The sequence below is a fragment of the Cololabis saira genome, chromosome 1 (assembly GCF_033807715.1).
Source record: "Cololabis saira isolate AMF1-May2022 chromosome 1, fColSai1.1, whole genome shotgun sequence".
NCBI classification, from domain to species: domain Eukaryota; kingdom Metazoa; phylum Chordata; class Actinopteri; order Beloniformes; family Belonidae; genus Cololabis; species Cololabis saira.
In genome coordinates, this window is record NC_084587.1 from 23,526,419 (window position 1) to 23,547,172 (window position 20,754).

The following is a 20,754-nucleotide window of genomic DNA, read 5'->3' on the forward strand; positions in this document are numbered from 1 at the left end:
TAACATTTTACAAAAGGAGAAAGATTATATGTTATGTTGAATATTTTTGATTTCTCAGCATGTCCGTCTGGCAGTGACTACAATTATAATTAGCTGGAGGTCTGTAATCGAAGCACGAATCAGCCAAATTGGGAACCCATCAACTACCATCTAATGACATCAAACATAAATTTAAGCAGTATTTTGTGGATGCTACTGTATCCAGCAGATTACAAGCAAAGACTTCCTGTTCCATGAAAAATTTACCATTTGAATCCTGGGAGGTTAAAAAAAAAAAAAGACAAATCTTATTAAAAATATTTTTCAAAAGACAAAAAAAGAGGTGGATTCCAAGCCACAAGTTCAACTAAATTATTTAAAAAAGGTGCACCTTTTTCATGGCTCATTTAGTTTTAAGAAAAAGTGGAATTTATTCCTACACTTTTCAATCAGAGTTTCAGGTAAACAACAGATGTCCGCTTACAGGGTGGATAAAGATTTTTGAACCATCGTTCAATTGTAAGGATCCAAACAATGACGCAACAATATTCTTGATATAAAGCCCATCTAACAAGGTGGCAATAAGTAAATGATTTTCCAAATACCAGGAAACAAAAAGAGACTCCCCACCACTGTGAGCTTCAATACTAATGCTGTGCAAATAAAAGAGACGTGCACAGCCCAAACTCCCAAAAATGTTTGAATAATTCAGTTATAAATCATCCTTGCTTAAAATGTCCATAAAGCACAGTTAGAATTACTAATGTACCACAACTAACAGTGAATTCATTGTCATCACTCATTTAGTAATTAACTAAAAGAAAAATATATATTAGTTTACAAATAAATTCACAAAATTCTAAACAAATAAATAACTGTGTGGAACTGTGCTCACTTTGTTGAGACTATGAAAGGAACTGATTATTCTGAGCTGCTGTTTCTCACAACTCTGAGCCACTGCAGAATAACCCTGCAACTGGGGTCTCCATATGTCTTCCTACTAATGGGAAGAAAACACAAAAAAAATCCCTGAGGAATTATAGCTCTAAACTGCCATATGGAATAAACTTTCATAATGACTCTGTGTAAAGAAAGATCTGGAAACAAACATGCATCTGTAATCTGATATGAGCCATGTACAACAACTCTAATCAAAGCTGCATAAAATCTGTCAGGAAAAGAAGAAAAACTGAGATGTTTCATGTCTACATTAAAATTTGAGGTTTGTTTTGTGTCTTTGCAGTCTCTGAGCTGATATGAATCTTTTTCAAACATCATTAAGTCCTGAGGCCATCTGACTGTCAACACAACAAAGAAATAAAGCTGATTTGAACTGCTTCAGAGCTCCACAATAAAACTGTAAAAGGAGACACCCCAGCTGTGGCCAGCCTGTAACAGCCGCAACAAAAACTCGTGATGCAAAGTCAAACCTGCAGATGGTCACCAAGGTGACGCTGTGTCTAGAACTTTAAACAAAAGATTGCAGTCTGAATGATGTAATGGCATGCAAAAGAACTGTATTTTTCAAAAGTGCAAACAAAATAATGCTAATAATAATTTATAGACAGCAGCACTGATTCTCCTGCACTTGGGACTATAAAAAGACTTGGGCCATGCTTATTTAGACAATGTGCTCCAAGCTGCTTTCAGCTACAGCGGAGAGAAATAAGCAAGGAAGAGGTGTGACCAAGGAATTGGGCTGATGTGACCGATAACAGAGAGAAGGCGATAGGAGTTTATTCATGTGTCAGTTTACAGTAGATGGCTACTTTGTTGCTGCTGGAGGGGGCAAAGCATGCCCAGAGAGAGAACAAGGATCTCCCTCCCTTCTCTCCAACTTGTGCTAGATTGTGGGAAACTGAGAGGGGAAGTTGTGCTGGATTCGCATCTACATCATACAGACTGGCAGAGAATTAAAATGAGCTACTTGTTATTGCTCTGATCGTCAATTCCTAATCTGCCTAAATGACAAAAATGAATGACGTCTTGGTGCAACTGTACTTTCCTCTAGCTTTTCTACTTCAGAGTTTAATGCCCGTAACATTCAAAATTCCACAGCCCACAACTTTTCATGATTCATCCTGCAGTGGTTAGTTAGAAAGGTAGCAGCCTGAAGAACCGATGCAGTTAGGAACAATTAAATTCACTTGTGCCAGACTATCTCAAAGGAGACTCTTCTGTGTCAAAGTCACTACAACAGATGAAATGGTGACAATGCACTCAGACGCATCAAACCGATCCCACACAGGTTCAGATGAACAAACAGGATACCTTAAAATAACACAAAACAAAGAAAATAAAAATGACTTGCTTATTTGACACAAGAAGAAAACTGAAATTTAAAGCAAAACGATGAGTTTTTCCATTTCAGCTGCACCTCACAAAAGAAACCAAACAGATGCATAACATGAAATATTTAAGGACCTGAAAAACAAGATGATAATAAAGCTGTATAGTGGACTGTATTTGTCATGTATTAGTAGTTTAAATGTATGAGCTCAGAGGCTGAATATCTGTTTTCTAAAATTAGATTAATAACATTACACAGCTGGGAAAAGGTTCTTTCAAGTTTTTTTAAAGACATGTGAAGTTCCTAAATTTTTTGAGTCTGATACATTCAAACTGTGGGTCTTAGAAAGTCATGTAATCGATCACCTTGGTTACTGAGCACACTTTAGATATTCTATATTCAACCTCCTAAAGCTCCTAAAGACTTACGCACACACATATGCGCATCACACATTGTGTTGTCTATATCATAATTTCTTAAAGGCGGCCCACAGCAACAAGAAAAACATTGCACCAGGTCTTAAGAGGTTAATAAAACCTTAGAAGTACTGAATGATGAAAAGCATGTCTCCAGTTTTGACCTCCACAGTCATACTGCTGTGGAATAAAGTCAGAATTACATCGGACGTCACAAACTGACCCATCTACTGCAACACCCAACAGGGACGCCACAAGCCAACTCAGGCCAGCTATGTTTCAAAAGGCACTGCATTTGTTGGTTGGCCAAGCATACCAGAATAAACCAAAATAATTAGTCTTTCTTTCTCTGTCGTCTTGACATCTACACCTAGTCTGCAGCTCCTTGCAGCTTTCAGCATATTGCTTTAGTTAACCAAACCAAAAAGCCAAAACGACGCTGCTTCCTGTAAAATTGTGGGCAGGCACTTACAAAACATGGCCCCACACAAACTAACTGTATGCTACTTGTCTTTACAGAAAAAAAGGCAGGTGGGTTGCTGAAGAAAGTTAAATATTCACTTGCATGCATGTGACCCAAATGCCCCTCCCAACCCCCCAAAAAAGGGTATTTAAGTCTCTCACTCACACAAGTGACCATTGGACTCAAATTTTACCAGGAAGCCAGAAATAAGTCATATGTGGTTTCTAAGTCTTACTTGATGTATAATAAATATGTATTTTTTTTAAATCACTACGAAATCCTTTTGTGGAATAAAGGGAGTATAATATATTATTATTTTGATCTTAATTATGAGCTGTTACTAAGTTGTTATTTTTATCTTTTAAAATGTAAACCAGTGCGATATACAATTTTGCATCAAATCAATGACAAATAGTTTGAAACGGACGACATTGATGAAAAACTGTCAATTACTCTTTTTTATTAGGTCTTGAAAATCTCTGTTTTTTTTTTATTGAACTAGAGTTTGAAAAAATATATAGATTACAAACTTGTTTTACTATCAAGTTATGTAGCCTCATGTATTTTTAAGGCTTTATAAAATATGTATGTTCTTATACATTTTACTTGATAAAAAGTAAAGCTCATATATTCCAGGTTACCGGTAAGTGGGCGGGGCTGAGCTTCGGACACACCTACAACAACATAAAAGAAAAAGTTCTAATCAAACAACACAAGAGAAAACACTTGCGTGGGTGGACTTTTTTTTTGAAAGGGGACTCGTAGAGGCTTTAATAAAAAACTAGAAGCAACTGTAAAGTTAATCTAGTTACAGCTGAACTCTGAACACATTTTCCTCTATAACAAAGACTATAATTATGCAGAGAGGTTGTGTGAAAACCTGTTGTCTTTATAAAAATAGATTAGAAAAATATGCTTTTTCTCTCTAGTGCACCAACTAAGCTTTAAGCCCAATACACATTGTGTAGTTTTTGGCTCACAGATTAAACATGACTATCATTTAATCACTGTGTGGTGCAGGTGAAAACACACCCTAATGACGTTTAACACTTGCTCAACTGTCAGGCCCCAACAGTTCAGCAAATATACATCATTACAGAGTCTGCATACTTCACACAACATCATCATCATTAGATGCCTCTCGTATAGTGAAGGTTGCGGGGAACTTACTATAAAAAGGCGTAAACCAGTGTTTCTTACTTTAAAACAATATAATTGTTAAAGACAGATTTCTGAGCAGCAAAACAGCCGCTGAGATGTTAAATAGAATACTCCATCCAAAGGACCCTAGTTTAAAAGGATTCCATTTTACAATATATAGTTATTTAATTCAATGACGCGGCCCGAAACAATTCACCCTCCAGTTTACTCATCTTTACTTTCACTTTTATTTGTCAGTGGTATTCTGAAGTACCTTGTGTACCTACTAAGAAAAGAATTAAGTGTTAAATCCACAGCTGAGTTAAATCTACCCTTTTTTCCCTCTTCAGCAAATTCCTAACTACAGGCAAAAACACAGCCAGCCGATTAACTGATGTGAATCCTGGTGTGTATGACCTCAGCCCACATGTCACATGTCATCACAAGCACTGCTGTGAAGATTTGTGAAAAAGCCAAAACCCTCCTGCAGAAAACCATGTTGCCTTTCTCCCTCGGCAGCCTAGGTCACGGAGGGTAAGAAGGACAGAAAAGTGATGCTATCAAAGTCAAGACTGTGGTAAATGAGGTTTTCTCCTAATATAAAAAGGTAAGCAGAGGATGTCGAGGGAATGAGATGAAGTGTGTAATGTGGTCATAATGAAATGCATGGCGTCATCTTTCCAAGCCCTAAAATGACACTGACCAGACTAAAAATGGAGTCCGAAGGGACACCAGCAGAGCTGCGATCAGATACAGCTGTCGTTACAATAGTCTCTACAAACTGTATTTGTGGACAGGGAGTCTTCCATTTAAAACAAAGCACTATACTCTATGTCCAATTAATAACACATTTCTCTTCTTACTGTATAAATGAAAACAATACTTCCCTGCAACCCTGGCTTTCGTTTCCAGCTTCACAGTCAAAGGTATCAATGGCAATTGCATGCCCATGCATCATTACAGACAGCAAGGACCAAAAAACTGTTTTGCAGACAACCGGCAAGATTCACTTTATCAAACACTTTGACCGTCATTGTGGTTCTGTGCTAAAGTGGAAGCAATAAGTCAGTCAGTCTTTGCTAAAAGTGAATCAGCAACAACTGTGAAAATAACATGATTTTGAATTTCTGAGCAAAAAGGACTCATATTCTTTGGTTAAACCAAGTCCAAGGAACGGCTCCTTTTCCTTCACTAACTCACTAAGAAACTGGAATAACTAAATATTGCAAAGCAATGGACAGTTGATTTAACTGAATACAGGTATTGTTATACTAAAAAAATATGTTACTTTACACCAACATGTTTATTGCAGTTGCATAAACAAACTCTGTAAAGGTAATGTGAGGTTGTTTTGTTGGTTGGCTCATGGAACATCATTTGCCCCCATGGTTAGAGTTCACTAAACCATTGAGAGGGATGAGCCTCCATCGCTAAAGGACTCCATTGTTTCTGTCACAGTGACAAAGCAGTTCTGCAGGTTCCACCTTCACCTCTCCTCCCACCTAACCAGCGGAAACTCTGGCTGAGCATGCTCTATCCCCAACGGCACATTTCCTGGTTAAGAGTAGTTTCATTCATTCATTCGTTTGTTCTCGTGCAGGTGCTGTAAAGTCGCCTCATAACTCAGGGCGGCTATAAGGGCAATCACTGCTGCAGACGGACAAAGCTGGCTAAGTGATTCAGTGGCCAATAGGTATCAGACAGATAAGGCACCCACTATGACTGACCTGGATGTGTCACAAACAGTGCCGCGGGAGCTCGCCTGCCAAAATGATTTTGACTTTGGTGATTCTGTCGGACTCAATTAAAAACCGAGGAACTTCACTATTCACAGAGACTTCAAAAGACATACTATGATTGCAAAATTTAACACATTATGGAGTCCAAATGAGCAAGTGTAAAATATACCTGTTTAAATAAGGACATTTGTTACTGTACCATTGTTTTTTTTTGTTTCCTCTGAGAAATGAAAGTGAAGGATGAGCTATTTGCTGAACTAAAAAAAAAAAAAAAAAAGGACAGCAAGGGCACTGAAAGTATCAACAAAGAGGTCACCTGCCTATGATGACTTAACACCCCTCCCAATGTGGCTGCTTTTCTTGGAGCAGACAAGCAGGGGCGTCAATTGGGTATGGCAAGGTATGGCAGCCGCCACACCTTGGCTTCAAGGGTTAAATGTAAATGTTTGTTTTTTTAAATGCATTTATGGAATTACTCTGTGTCTATTTGTATTGATTATTCTATCACTTAATACATATAGAATAACTACAAATGCAAATCAGAACAACATGATCGATTTCACTAGTTATTATACACTGCAAAAACTCAAAATCTTAACAAGAATATTTGTCTTATTTCTAGTTAAAATGTCTCATTTTTAGTAAAAAAAAATCTCATTACATTTAAGACAAGACTCAAAAACAACCATTTTCACCTGTTTCACGTAGATTTTCACCTAAAATAAGTAGAAAAATCTGCCAGTGGAACAAGATTTTTTTGCTTGTAATGAGAAGATAAATCTTGTTCCACTGGCAGATTTTTCTACTTATTTCAAGGGAAAATTTACTTGAAACAGGTGAAAATGGTCAAATAACAAGTTACTTTTCTGGTAATTACTCTTGTTTTAAGTGTAATGAGATTTTTTGACAAAAAATTAGACATTTTTACTAGAAATAAGACAAATATTCCTGGTAAGATTTTGAGTTTTTGCAGTGAGCGAGACTGCATTTGAAAAAGTTCCAATTTTCTTGACCACACAGATAAGCTACATACCAGACTTCTGTGATGAGTATTTGCTGGACGTGTTGATTGATACTCTAGTTAAGTTCTGTGACTCGTAACCTTGCCATACCTTAGCTTCAATTGAATTGACGCCACTGCAGACAAGAATGCATAAATGTTGAAGTGTCGCCAATACAAGTCATCAGGGTTTATTTGTGCGAATGTGTGCGCAGGGGCGAAAATCCCGGGGGGGACAGGGGGGACAAGTCCCCCCCATTAGTAAAGCTGTCCCCCCCTAGAATAATTTGAGACAGAATTAATAATTTTGGAACAATGCAGTAGTATTTAGTAGTGATGCACCAAAATGAAAATTTGTGGCCGAAACCGAAAATAATAATAAACAGTAAAATCTCATTACACTTAAAACAAGACTCATCACTGGAAAAAAACAACAATTTTCACCTGTTTCAAGTAAATTTTCACTTGAAATAAGTAGAAAAATCTGCCAGTGGAACAAGATTTATTTTCTCATTATAAGCAAAAAAATCTTGTTCCATTGGCAGATTTTTCTACTTATTTTAAGTGAAAATCTACTTGAAACAGGTGAAAATTGTTGTTTTTTTCCAGTGATGAGTCTTTGTTTTAAGTGTAATGAGATTTTTTTTTAACTAAAAATGAGACATTTTAACTAGAAATAAGACAAATATTCTTGTTAAGATTTTGGGTTTTTGCAGTGTATTATGTCAGATGTGCTGTATTATTGCCACCTTCCACCTAATACCATTGTTTTGTATTGCTCTAAGAAAGGTCTTCTGCCTGTTTGCGAGATAGAGTTGAAAATGTCAAAATGCTGTATTAAAGGAAGGCTAAAACTTTTATTCCTTGTCCCCCCCTGGATTTATTCTCTAAAATTTTACTGTTTATTGTGCCCCCCAACTATGATTTTCGCCCCTGTGTGTGCGTGTTGCCAGGCTTTTCCAAACCTTTTACCACAGCCTGCCGGTGCTATCTAGGGCCTGTCCTGTGCTGAGCTCCTAATAATCAGCTTACCAGGTTGAACACAGTCTCCACGATGTCTCTGTTGGAAACTTCCCCAACTTCCACCAGGCCGGCGAGGACGGCGAATTTCATCCGTATCCCTCTGATAGGCACTCCGGGGTTGAGGGCCACGGCGGCCGGCCGTCCGTCCCGTCCGTCCTGCCCGTCCTGTCCGTCCGCGGGCTCCGCAGCGCTCGCCATTGCTCGGGAAGGACAGGTGCGTCCACAGGTAAGGCACCTGTTCACCTCCGCGACAGAGACAGGCAGCCGACGAGGAGGAGGAGAAAGAGGGCTCTATCTTCTCCCCTTCAGATGAGTCGTGGACGATCTACAGGCACATAAGCAAAACGCTTTCCTCCCCATCCAAATTGTTGAACGAGCGATCCTTTAATAAAAAAGGGGACGAGAGAGAAGGAAAAAAAAATGTGTAACGGCTGAAGCTGCGAGGCTGTAAAAGGCTGTAAATGTCACCGCTCCTCTACCACAATGAACTACTCTGCCCCGGTTCGCAACTTGATATCAGAAAGATGAATTAACGCAGTTAAAAAAAAAAAAGTGTGCCAAAATGAGAGGAGCAGGTGAAGCAAGGTTCCTTTCTTAATTTTTTTTCACCTGTTTTCACCTCCACTTTATCCCCTCCGATCCGCGGTGGAAGTTGGTGTCGCTGAGCGCAGATACTTGACAGGTAAACGCGCTCGGCTCAGCCACAAACTCACTAACATAAAGGGGTAGGGGGGGGGGATAATTCCGTCTGCAGCAGCCGATGAAAAGCCGACGGAGGTCCGCTTCGGTGCTCCCCCGTGAAACTCCCGCAGACTCGGTGAAATGACAGCGTTGCGAGCCCAGCTGCGCTGCGTTTGCTTCCTGCTCCGCTCCGGTAGCTTCAGCTCGTCACCGCCATGACAGTGTAGCCCTTGAGTGAGCGACGCATGCGCACTGCGGCTCCCCGTCTTGCGTTCATGTGCGGAGGTCGGAGTCTGGTCGGAGGTCGGGAGGAGGTGTGTGTGTGTGTGTGTGCCGCTCAGGTGCATTTCAGGGAGGGAACACACGTGGTGCCGTTTAGACAGGGCCGGTTCTAGAAAATGATGACTAGGGGTGCATTTCAGATCAGAGGGGGTGCACATGCCTGGCACGTTATTCAACACTAAATTATACATTTTCCCATAATTTCAAGCGGAATAATAGCAAAACAAGAATATTTGAAGTGTATTTCAAGTGCATTTTTGCAGCAATATCGCTGCAGAACAAAGAAAATGCTACATTTAGTCTGGACTACCTCACCCATCAGACAATCTAGCAACAGAAAATAAAACATAGCAACAAAAATAAATTTAACCATAAATATACAAAACTGTCTCAGAAAATTAGAATATTGTGATAAAGTCCTTTATTTTCTGTAATGCAAAAATGTCATACATTCTGGATTCATTACAAATCAACTGAAATATTGCAAGCCTTTTATTATTTTAATATTGCTGATCATGGCTTACAGCTTAAGAAAACTCAAATATCCTATCTAAAAAAATTTGAATATTCTGGGAATCTTAATCTTAAACTGTAAACCATAATCAGCAATATTAAAATAATAAAAGGCTTGCAATATTTCAGTTGATTTGTAAGGAATCCAGAATGTATGACTTTTTTTTTAATTGCATTACAGAAAAATAAAGAACTTTATGACAATATTCAAATTTTCTGAGACAGTCCTGTAAACTTGCCTGCGTCATTGTGTTTGAACCACTTCCGAATATCCATTGTTACTTTGTGTTAACGGTGCAGCAGAGAGCAGCGTCTTGCTGGTGCAAGAAACTGCTGGACGCAAATCAGTGACGGACACTGGCTGGTTTATGGTTCCGCGTTGCACCAACGCAGAGCTTACGGCGTAGGGTACGCGGTGACGCGAACGTATGGTTGCGCGTCGCCGCGTATCCTACGCCGTAGGCCGCGCCGTCGATTTAACGCGGAACCATAAATCAGGCTGACGCGCGCGCATTTGTCAGTTTTCTTTTCGTCTTTTCAACTGAGCATGCAAACACATAAACTGAACTTTTGCACCCTCGTAGACCCGGGCCTGCGTTTAGATTATAAACTATGCAACTATGCATGGGTGCAGATCCCGGGGGGGACGGGGGGGGACATGTCCCCCCCAATTTCTGAAAAACATGAATTGTCCCCCCCAATAAAAATACCCTAAATTATTCAAAATTGAACAAATGTATTTTCAGACTTAAAGGTTATGTAGAATATTTATTAAAAATATATTTCTAAAAAAAAATAATAATACATCCACGGTGCAGTTTGAGGTGTACAGAATGAAAGTATTGCTACTACATACATTTTTTTTTTTAGTCTGAATTAATATTTTTTAAATTTTTGACGGGCTCGACAATGACTTTTTGTCAATATTCTGTTTACATTCGTACCTGCCCGTAGCCAACATGTGGCTCACTTCTCCGCTGTTTTCCTGCCTCCTCCCGGTCTCATGCGTCTGTTTTCAATGAAGCCTTTTCAATATTCAATTGGTGGATCAATGGATTATCATATACCTGTTAGGATGGGTGTATTTGTGTAGTCTTATCTGTCATAAACACGTAATTAAAATCACGTTGGTGTCCCCCCCAATCCTGACATTGGATCTGCACCCCTGCAACTATGATTATTATTATTATTATGCTCTATACCCTGGCTGGGCCGGATTATCCATATACTGAACCGGGTGAGCGCCCCAGGGGCACCAGCCGATGAGGGGGTGTTCTGTCAATTTCTGCTGCTTTGCCAAAAAATGCTACCTAATGGTTTTCTACCTTTGTAGAGCTACAATTTTACTGTGTTTTACTCCCTAAACCACTTCCTTTATCCCCCAAATGGTCCTTGTCGCTTGCCAGGCCGTCATTGTAAATAAGAATGTGTTATTAATGACCTGCCTGGTTAAATAAAGGCCAATGACTGAATGAATATCAAATAAAGCGATAGAATGTTTTTTTTTTCTCTTTATCGTATATTGTTCACAAAGTGTTAATGCAATTCATGTCACGTGTCGTGTATTTGGAATGATCAAATACTCAGCATCCCATATTATCAATTTTACATGGTGCAAGAAATGATGGACGTGGCAATCAAACTTTGGAAATCGACTTTGCGCATGCGCAGAACCACAAAGTAGCATTTCTCGGCAGGTAGCAAGGATTGGCAGAACAGGGGCACCAAATCAAATGACTAACTGGACCATATATATCATATTTTGTTATTTTCTATATATTTTTGTTGGAAGGAGGGGGAAACAGGTACAGAAGTAACCAATGATATAATAAAAATACTTGAATATAATAATAACAATAATAATAATAATAATAAAATAAAAAAAGAATTGCGTTTGAGTTAATATTCCGTTCCCTTACTTCACATCAGCTCATTCAGTAGGCCTGTTTGATTTTATAGTCATATGCTGTAATAGTTTTGCATGTAGTCCTCAGACAGGCCATATATGATGGAAATGTGGTGTTACATTGGCATGTGAGTTGCATTCTGATTGGAGCATCAGTGTAGTACGGCGTTTGTAGACTCAAGTCTATCTGTAGTGTTACTCTTATTTGGTTGCTTGTCCTACATTTATTTGTAGTATGAGTGTTGAGCATGTACTTCAGCAATAAGTTCATGTAAATCTATGGTATTTATAACCATAGTAAATTTCCTTTTTTTTTTACCGTAAAATGTGGGAGGAGGGGGGCACTTCAAGTGTGGTCACCCTGGGGAACCACACTGAGTAAATCAGGGTCTGTCTATACCAGTGGTTCTCAACTGGTCCAGCTTCGGGGCCCTCCATCCCTCCTTCATCACAAGCCGGAACCCAAATCAAAGACAATTTTCTAGTTCTCAAAATCATTGAAAATGTAGTGTAGCTTAAGCCTCAGATTGTAGAGAAATAACAGTGTTTTCATGTAGAAACATGAAATAAAAAAGTGTAACTGAAAAATATTTCCCAAAATATATGGCTTTAGCTGAGCATCCACTAATTAAATGAATACAGTAAGAGTGAAGTTATTCAGTCATTAATCAAGCTTCAAACCGGAAGCTGATTTGACAATCAACATATCTCAACAGCCACTTTTAACAGATTCAGGTGGTGTTTTCCTGCAAATACATGAAAAAATAGGGACGTATATCCAAAAAGGCTGACAAATGATGTAGGCTTGAATCAGAATCAGGTTTATTGGCCAAGTCAGGTCAAACAAGACAGGGAATTTGACTCCTGTTATTTTCGCTCACTGTACAGTCAATAGACAAATGACAGCTCTTAACATATATCCAATTTCTTTTTTTAAGTGAAAGGTGCAGAAGTATGAGGTAGACATGGTTATTGAAAGGTGCATTGTGACAGCATATGGTTGTGGTTATTATTATTATTATTATTGCAATAATTTACCTGATGTATTTGAGAGACATGAAGAGAAATAGTCAGATACTTCTAATTTTTTTTTTTTTTTCTGCAAGCTCATATTGTGTTACCAATAGATACCAATAGTTTACCTGAGAACTTTACCATCATTTAAAGGCACAGGGCCCGGGGCCCACTGAAAACGGGTCTGTGACCCACTTCTGGGTCCCGAGCCACCAGTTGGGAATCACTGCTCTATACAATGATTTTGACATGTCTGGAATGAATCAATAAATGAAAATGAAATGAAATTGCCCAACAAGCTCCATTCAAGTTGACTTATCCACCAATAACCACTGTGATCTTAACAACAAGCATGTCAAGATTCATAGCAGGATGCTGGGTTGCTATAGCTTTCATCTGTGTTTTTACTAAAGTAGCAAATGTAACATAATAGTCTACATTGCATTTAAGCTGTGTGGCTCCAGATGTTTAGGGCTTTCATTTAGCAGACAATGTGGATTTGACAAAAGCTCAAATAATACAGCCAGAGCCCTTCCTCAGTTTCAGATTGCAGATACACAAAGATAACCTAGGTCGCCTTACAGGCCTGCAGGCAGCGTCTGAAAATCCCGCACCAACTCTGACTTGTGCCGTCATCCTGATGAGGATGCTGAAAGTTCAGAAAAAAACATTTCATACTACTTTGTCATAACATTCATAGTAACAAAAACAAAAAAAATCAACTTTATGCTAAACTGTATTTGTGTCATTGCTGCAGTTTTGTTTTTTTTCCAAGCTAAGATTTTGATTGAAAACTAGAATTTACTCTTACAAATAAGAACTTGTTAGACATCTGAGGTACAACAGGAAAATCACCAATCTATGATATGAATATAAATCATAGATCATGGTCTAATTTTTAGACACACATAACATTAACAATAAGGCTCACTGGAATTAATGAGCCAAGATAAGCTGAAAGCATTTTGAAACTTCAGCTTGTGAAAGAATGTTACAAGTGACAGCGTGTTTGCATTTATTCCCATGTAAGGAACTTCTTCCACCACACAAAGCAAACACAACCCACCAGAATTACAATGTAATCCTTTAACATAATTATTGTATTGAGAAACTCGGAATTTGCCTATGCATATTGATCTTTTCACAGAGGCTTGCTATGAATACAACATTAAGACCATGTATGTGTGGTTTATTCAGGGATCTATCTATCAATTTAGTCTATTTAGAAAGTAACACTTATTGCAGTAGTTGAGATGCAGAACATGTTCTGCGTCTACAAAGCCACACTGCCACATTGCATACTTACTGAAACATGACCATAAACCTTTGAATAGCCCAATGGTGTCTTATTATGTTGATAAATATTCAGAGGATATTATGTTAGCTTAGAAAATATCCTATTTGCCAATTGCACATAAAAACACCACCTTAGATAGCAGATGAAAAAAAACTTTATGCGACATGTTTAATGTAAGCAAACAAAAACAGCTTAATTCTTTTGCAAAGTGAAAGGAAACAGAAAAACTGTTTTCATAACTGGGTTTTTCTTTAACACATCTCATTGACAGATGTCTGCAACCTAAGGCACTGGAAACCAACATTTATGCCAAGTGACAGCTCTGCTTCGCTTGCCTTTTCATATCACCTCCATCACTCTAACCCACTGCATACTAAAGATGGCACCATAAGAGTGGCAGCCTGTTACAGAGCCGCCTGAAATGTTCTTGCTTTTTCAATATTCTATCTATCTATCTATCTATCTATCTATCTATCTATCTATCTATCTATCTATCTATCTATCTATCTATCTATCTATCTATCTATCTATCTATCTATCTATCTATCTATCTATCTATCTATCTATCTATCTATCTATCTATCTATCTATCTATCTATCTATCTATCTATCTATGGGTTCACACTTTCATCCATATGTATAATTGCATGAGAAAAAAAGTCTAATTAGACCCAGTCTGGAAGCTGATAATAAATGTTGTGAATCTGTTTTCCTCTGTCTCTTTTCATACTGGAGATTTCATTCTCGCCCTGCAGTGTGGAGAGCAGCTCTGTGTTGCCACAGAGGCAGCTGGCGTCATTGCTTCCACTGACCTCCCAGTAAAGCAGAGCTCTGTCCTCAGGGACCTGGGGAGTCATGGAAGCATGTAGCACCACCCATGAGGCCCAGGCCTCGTCTCTGATTTAATGACCTGAAATCATCAGACTTCCACATGGTGCCCAAAGGTAGACGTTCCTAAATAAGGCTTTGAAAGCATTTCCGGACTATTAATGTTGCATGACAACGAACTTAACCGTGTTGTTTTTTTCAAATACTGTAGCTCATCATAGTTACAGAAGCTGCAAGACTGTCACATCCAGATTCACTTTAAACACATTGACAGCATGAAAGAGTACGTTAATGATCCTCATAAACTGTCAAACACACTTACCATGTCATTTGAGCCAGAAATGTGAATTTGTTGCATGCTCGAATGATGCAGTTAACATAGTTCACATAGTCGTGAAACTACACATGAAACACCAAATTAATGTGAAACACACCTTCCTTGTTTGCATCATCTTTGTGAGAATGAATCTACCTGCCACGTTTACAGTACATCAGTGAAAGTAATACAGCTCAACAGCACCACAAACTTAATCCTTAAAAATTATCATATTTTTTTAATAAACAATCCAGAGTATACATTTGACAGTATAATCCTCATAAAAATAGTGTTTATTAACAGACTCTTCTAGGTTGCATTTGCTGTAGGAACATTAACTTGCGACATGGACTATTTTACCAACTTACTAAATCCTTTCTGTTGTAACAGTAACAATATGGGTGGAGACTGGCTATACCTGCACGACTTGTTAATTGAAAAACTAGCTCATCTTGTTTAAAGATCATGGCGGTTGAGATAATAACTCAAGTAGCCTAATTATTTTGCAATTATACATAGCATGCAATATATATAGTGTGATTGTAAAATGTCATTATTGTAAAATTAACTGAAATTGCCTTGAAAAATATTTGACATATTTATTTTACTTTACTTTTTATGAATGTACTTTTTAAGTAAAATAAACTGTTTGTCACACACATTTTTTAAAATTAGTACATTCATATTAATATTAATATTTTCCTTCTTACCTCATAAAAATGTAATTATTAATATTTTTTCTTTGCATAATTGATTCTCATTTTACAAGTTGTATTCAAAATAATATTGATGATAAAATAAAATAAAAGCATAACAAATTAAAATGTGTATATTAAAATGTAGCTGTGAAAAAGAAAACGTGTGGAATGTAAGCGTAAGGACACAGAATTTGGCAAGGATTTAACCTCATGTTCATTGAATAATTAAAGTTAGAATTGATTTTAACAGCAGAGGGAGACAAAACCGAAACTAGAAAGACTCGCGAGATCAGGCAGATCTCACAACCTGGGAAAATCTCTTTATTTCTCGCGGGATCTCCGGCTTCCCCCTCTTTCACTCCCTGTAGCCAACATGGCAGTCGGCAAGAATAAGAGACTGACCAAAGGCGGCAAAAAAGGTGCCAAAAAGAAGATGTAAGTCAAAAATTCATACTTTGTCTCACGTATTAGGTTCTGTACTTTTCATTATCTTCCTTTTGGTGTAAAAAATATGAAGGATGAAGCTGATATGTGGTAGATGTTAGGGGGACCGACCCTAGTCATGTCGTCGCCGGCCTGTGCTGGAGAGACTTTAGACATGCTGCCTCTCTTTGGGAAGCAACATTCTCTTTTAAAACAGAAATAGCCTTAACCCGAATAGCTCATGTGTTAGAGTTTAACTATGGCAAGATAAGGTGGATAATATCATTTTGAAAGCAGTTTATAAACAGTGGTATGTGCCAAGAGCTACTGAACGATAGCGTGAATGTCTAGAGCTAATCTGGTTCTGTTGCCTTTTACTCCACGTTTAAGACACGCACGGCGTGGAATATTTCACTACAAACTCTGTGTTTGGGGTTGATGTGACAACGAGGTGGATTTGATTTTCCTTGGACCTTGCAGATCTGAAGTTTGGCTTTTGTAGCAGAGTCTGGAGTTAGCTTTGCAACACCGCACATGCCAATGAGTTTGGACGCTGGCTGTAATCCACCATTGAAGGATTGTAATTATTTTATAGTTTAACTTTACACTTGTTTCTTTTGCAGTGTCGATCCTTTCTCCAAGAAGGACTGGTATGATGTCAAGGCACCAGCCATGTTCAACATCCGCAATATCGGCAAGACCTTGGTCACCAGGACTCAGGGAACCAGTAAGTAATTGTGTAATGGCTCAATAATCAGATGTTTAATACAACTGTCATTTTGATATTAATGGTCAAGGTCCACTTAAACTCCTTTTAGTAATGTGGAGATTGAGCTGAGCTAAAACTTAAGAGTAATATTCAAAATGCACCTTAACCTTTTTTATATTTATATTTTTTATATTCTTATATTTCTTATTGTTTGCACTGTCTTACACTGGAGAGGTGATGCTGCTTTTAATCTCACTGTACCCATGTATAATGACAAAGTATTCTATGTTGGAGCCAATCAAATATTTTCAAGGCAATTTCAGTTTAATTTTACAATCGCACTGTATACAAGACTGTCTCAGAAAATTATAATGTGCAAGTTCTTTATTGTAATGCAACTACAAAAACAGAAATGTCATACATTCTGGATTCATTACAAATCAACTGAAATATTGCAAGTCTTTTATTATTTTAATGCTGATCATGGCTTACAGTTTTAGAAAACTAAAATATCCTATCTCAAAAAATTTGAATATTCTGGGAATCTTAAACTGTAAGTCATAATCAGCAATATTAAAATAATAAAAGGCTTGCAATATTTCAGTTTTGTAATGAATCCAGAATGTATGACATTTTTTTTTAATTGCATTACAGAAAATAAAGAACTTTATCACACTTCTAATTTTCTGAGACAGTCCTGTATATCGAATGCTATTTAAAATTGAAACTTTCCAGTGTTTTATTTAGGCTACAGAGCATAAGTCGAGTGGATGATTTAAATCCTTATCACTGCCAGGAGCAAAATAATTAGGCTACTTGAGTTATTATTAAATACTCAACTGCCATGATCTTTAAACGAATGAGCTAGTTTTTCAATTAACAAGCCATGCAGGTGTAGCCAGTCTCCACCCATACTGTTACTGTAACAGAAAGGATTTAGTAAGTTGGTAAAAATTAGTCCATGTCGCAAGTTAAGGTGAGGGCCGATGCTGCTTTTAATCTTACTGTACCCATGTTTAATGACAAAAGTATTCTAATGTTCCTAAATATGACCTACTGGTTTGGCTCCAAAGGATGACCTGCATGTACCTGTGTTCCCATCATTACTGTATACTTTGGCCTCAAACCTCCCATTAACCTGTACACACTTGTGTCCATCAGGAATTGCCTCTGACGGTCTTAAAGGACGCGTGTTCGAGGTGAGCCTTGCTGATCTGCAAAACGATGAGGTGGCCTTCCGCAAGTTCAAGCTCATCACTGAGGATGTTCAGGGAAAGAACTGCCTCTGCAACTTCCATGGCATGGATCTGACACGTGACAAGATGTGCTCCATGGTCAAAAAGTGGCAGGTAATGTTCTTTTTATTAATGGCTTTGAGCATCTTTCTGATGATTGCCACTGCAGCCTCTGTGTTGAGCTTTGGCAACCCTTAAGTTGATCCACATTGTTTTTGGAAAACTTTGATATTCAGCCAGTCTTAGGCCAATACAGTTATCCCTCGTTTTTCGCAGGGGTTAACGTTCCAAAAAGAATCCATGATAGGTGAAATATAACCTTTATTATACAAGGCTTCAAATTGCGGAGATCAGCACCGCGACCCGATTAATTGGATTTGAATGAGAGAAAATGAAAAGTGATAATGAAAAGAAAAAATACAATAAGTATTTCTTCCCAACAATTTCTCTGTCGAGTGTTGACTGCAAAAGTTACCAGTTGCAGAAAAAGGGTACATTAGAGCATTTACTTGCACCTTAGAGAGTAGTTAAGGGTTATATATTAGAGAATGCAAACTGGTGGTCGAAAAGCTTAAACCTTTAGTGTCAATTATAATAACCAGCCCTAGCAGTGAGTGAAATGTATAAACCTTATTTATAAAAAAAAAATGCGTGGTCTGGTCTTGACCTAATAATGAATGGAAGTTTGACCCACTGTTCCACATTTTGTGGCAGTAGGTTTTTCTTTTTGCATATTTGCTCCGTTTCAAGATATTTGTCACAATATTGTTAACTTTGCATGTACAGTGGAGGTTAATATTTCCAAAGACTGTAATGGTCTCGTTTATATCTTTTGTTTTGATGCAAAATGGAAACATGATTTAGATTACATTAGAATTCATCTACAATGGTAAACGGGGAAGACCTGTTTTGCTTATCTACTGAACTCATAAATGGAAGACTGAGACGCTTGGTAATTTTTGTGTTTTTAAAAAATGTTATAAAACAATCATTTTCATATCTTTAGATTTTAGGATGAAGGGTTTTTACCTGAAATCAGGACAGTTATTTTTATATTTCACTGCCACTTTCTCCTCCAAAATCAAAAGTTTTGCATTATTCATGCTTGATTTTAGGTGGAATGTTTATTTGAAAGACATTTAAATGCTGCAGTCCAATATTAAATTATATGGTGTTAAACTCCTTCCAAAAATTATAAAATGATAATTTTGTTTTGAAAATGTTCAGGTATGTGTTGAGGAAATGTGGTTATTGAGGTTTGAACACAATTGTGTAAATGACTACATCGAAAGGTACAAGTTAAACCTGTCCGGCCGAATCAAGTTTGAATTATTTGTATTTCTTTCAGACCATGATTGAAGCCCACGTGGACGTCAAGACCACCGACGGATACCTTCTGCGCCTTTTCTGTGTGGGTTTCACAAAGAAGCGTACCAACCAGATCAGAAAGACCTCGTACGCTCAGCACCAGCAGGTTCGCCAGATTCGTAAGAAGATGATGGAGATCATGACCCGTGAGGTTCAGACAAACGACCTGAAGGAAGTGGTCAACAAGCTGTAAGTAACACACTGTCTGAATATGTGCATCACAGCAGAAATTAGTCTAAGAAAGCAGTGAAGGAGTTGAAATAAGACAATTTTCCACTGTGTTGCATTCCAGGATCCCTGACAGTGTTGGCAAGGACATCGAGAAGGCCTGTCAGTCCATCTACCCGCTACATGATGTCTACGTCCGCAAGGTCAAGATGCTTAAGAAGCCCAAGTTTGAGTGTAAGCGATTAACTTTTTTTCCCTTAAACAATTGAGTTGCTGTTCTTCTACTTGGACGCATGGTGACAAGCTGTTCGGTCCCAAATGATTGCCTGATTACTAAAGAGATCACCTGATGTTCCCCTGTGTAACAGTGTTTTTGAAACTGCATACTGTACTAAAAATGCATGCTGAACTTGTCAGTATGTACTTTGGATTAATCAAACACAAGCACAATCTGCACCATGTGGGTGGAAAATACCCAGATGTGCTATGCTGCAAAGGGTCACAGGTCACCGGCCTCTGGTTTAGTGTCAGTGCGTTTTGGGTTGCTTGTTGTGTATTAATAAACTACTTTGCCAAAATTGTACTAATTGTGGTTTCAGAAACTGCTAATGTCTTTAAGTAAAAATACAGCAGATTTACTGACGTCAGACTAATTCATTAGCTCTTCAATGCTTGAAAAACAATGTAAGTTTAAAGTTTCTTGTCTTTTGTTGTAGTGGGCAAACTGATGGAGCTCCATGGCGAGGGTGGTGCCGGCAGTGCAACAAAGGCCTCTGGTGATGACACTGGAGCCAAGGTGGAACGGGCTGATGGTTACGAGCCCCCCATCCAGGAAACTGTCTAAAAACATCCCAACAGATTTAATAAAAATTGTAAATGACCGAACTGTATGTGTGCATTTGTGTACTAGTAATAGAACTAGTTTGTAATAGAGCACAGAATGTGTGGAAAAACACAACCAAATAGTCCACCACCAATCAGGGATTTAGATGTGGAAGCTGCTGCATATCATGAAGTTTTGCCATGTACACATTTTTTGGATGCTATGAGCTTATTTTCATGAAAGGCATACCGTATTTTCCGCATTATAAGGCGCACCTTCAATGAATTACTTATTTAAAAACTTTTTCGCGCACTAAATATATGGTAATACCATACTATAGTGGCTGGGGTTGAGTTGCGTATCTACCTGATGGAGCTGCGCTACAGGAAATGCTACACAATCCTACAGCAAATGCAAAAAAGAGTAGCGTATGTCAAACCTTT

General features: G+C 38.1%; 2 protein-coding genes across 11 annotated transcripts in view; one reads left to right on the forward strand and one right to left on the reverse strand.

The window, feature by feature from the left end:
- Window positions 1–8,981, reverse strand: part of lrba (LPS-responsive vesicle trafficking, beach and anchor containing) — a 198,615-nt gene extending 189,634 nt beyond the window's left edge. For 4 of the 10 annotated variants that reach the window (XM_061718470.1, XM_061718433.1, XM_061718492.1 and 1 more), the window contains exon 1: window positions 8,060–8,980. In XM_061718470.1, coding sequence (XP_061574454.1) covers window positions 8,060–8,248 — 189 coding nt within the window. In that variant the 5' untranslated portion in view covers window positions 8,249–8,980. Of the gene's footprint in view, window positions 1–8,059 lie in introns of all 10 variants that reach the window. The other 6 variants (XM_061718448.1, XM_061718478.1, XM_061718463.1 and 3 more) reach the window with 3 other exon arrangements.
- A 6,940-nt stretch (window positions 8,982–15,921) lies between these two features.
- rps3a (ribosomal protein S3A) lies at window positions 15,922–20,369 on the forward strand. The gene is made up of 6 exons (XM_061718536.1): window positions 15,922–16,020; window positions 16,632–16,735; window positions 17,879–18,066; window positions 19,301–19,509; window positions 19,613–19,722; window positions 20,205–20,369. Exons 1-6 carry the CDS (start codon window positions 15,959–15,961, stop codon window positions 20,330–20,332), a joined length of 801 nt encoding a protein of 266 aa, XP_061574520.1. The 5' UTR covers window positions 15,922–15,958; the 3' UTR covers window positions 20,333–20,369.
- The last annotated feature ends 385 nt before the right edge of the window (window positions 20,370–20,754 follow it).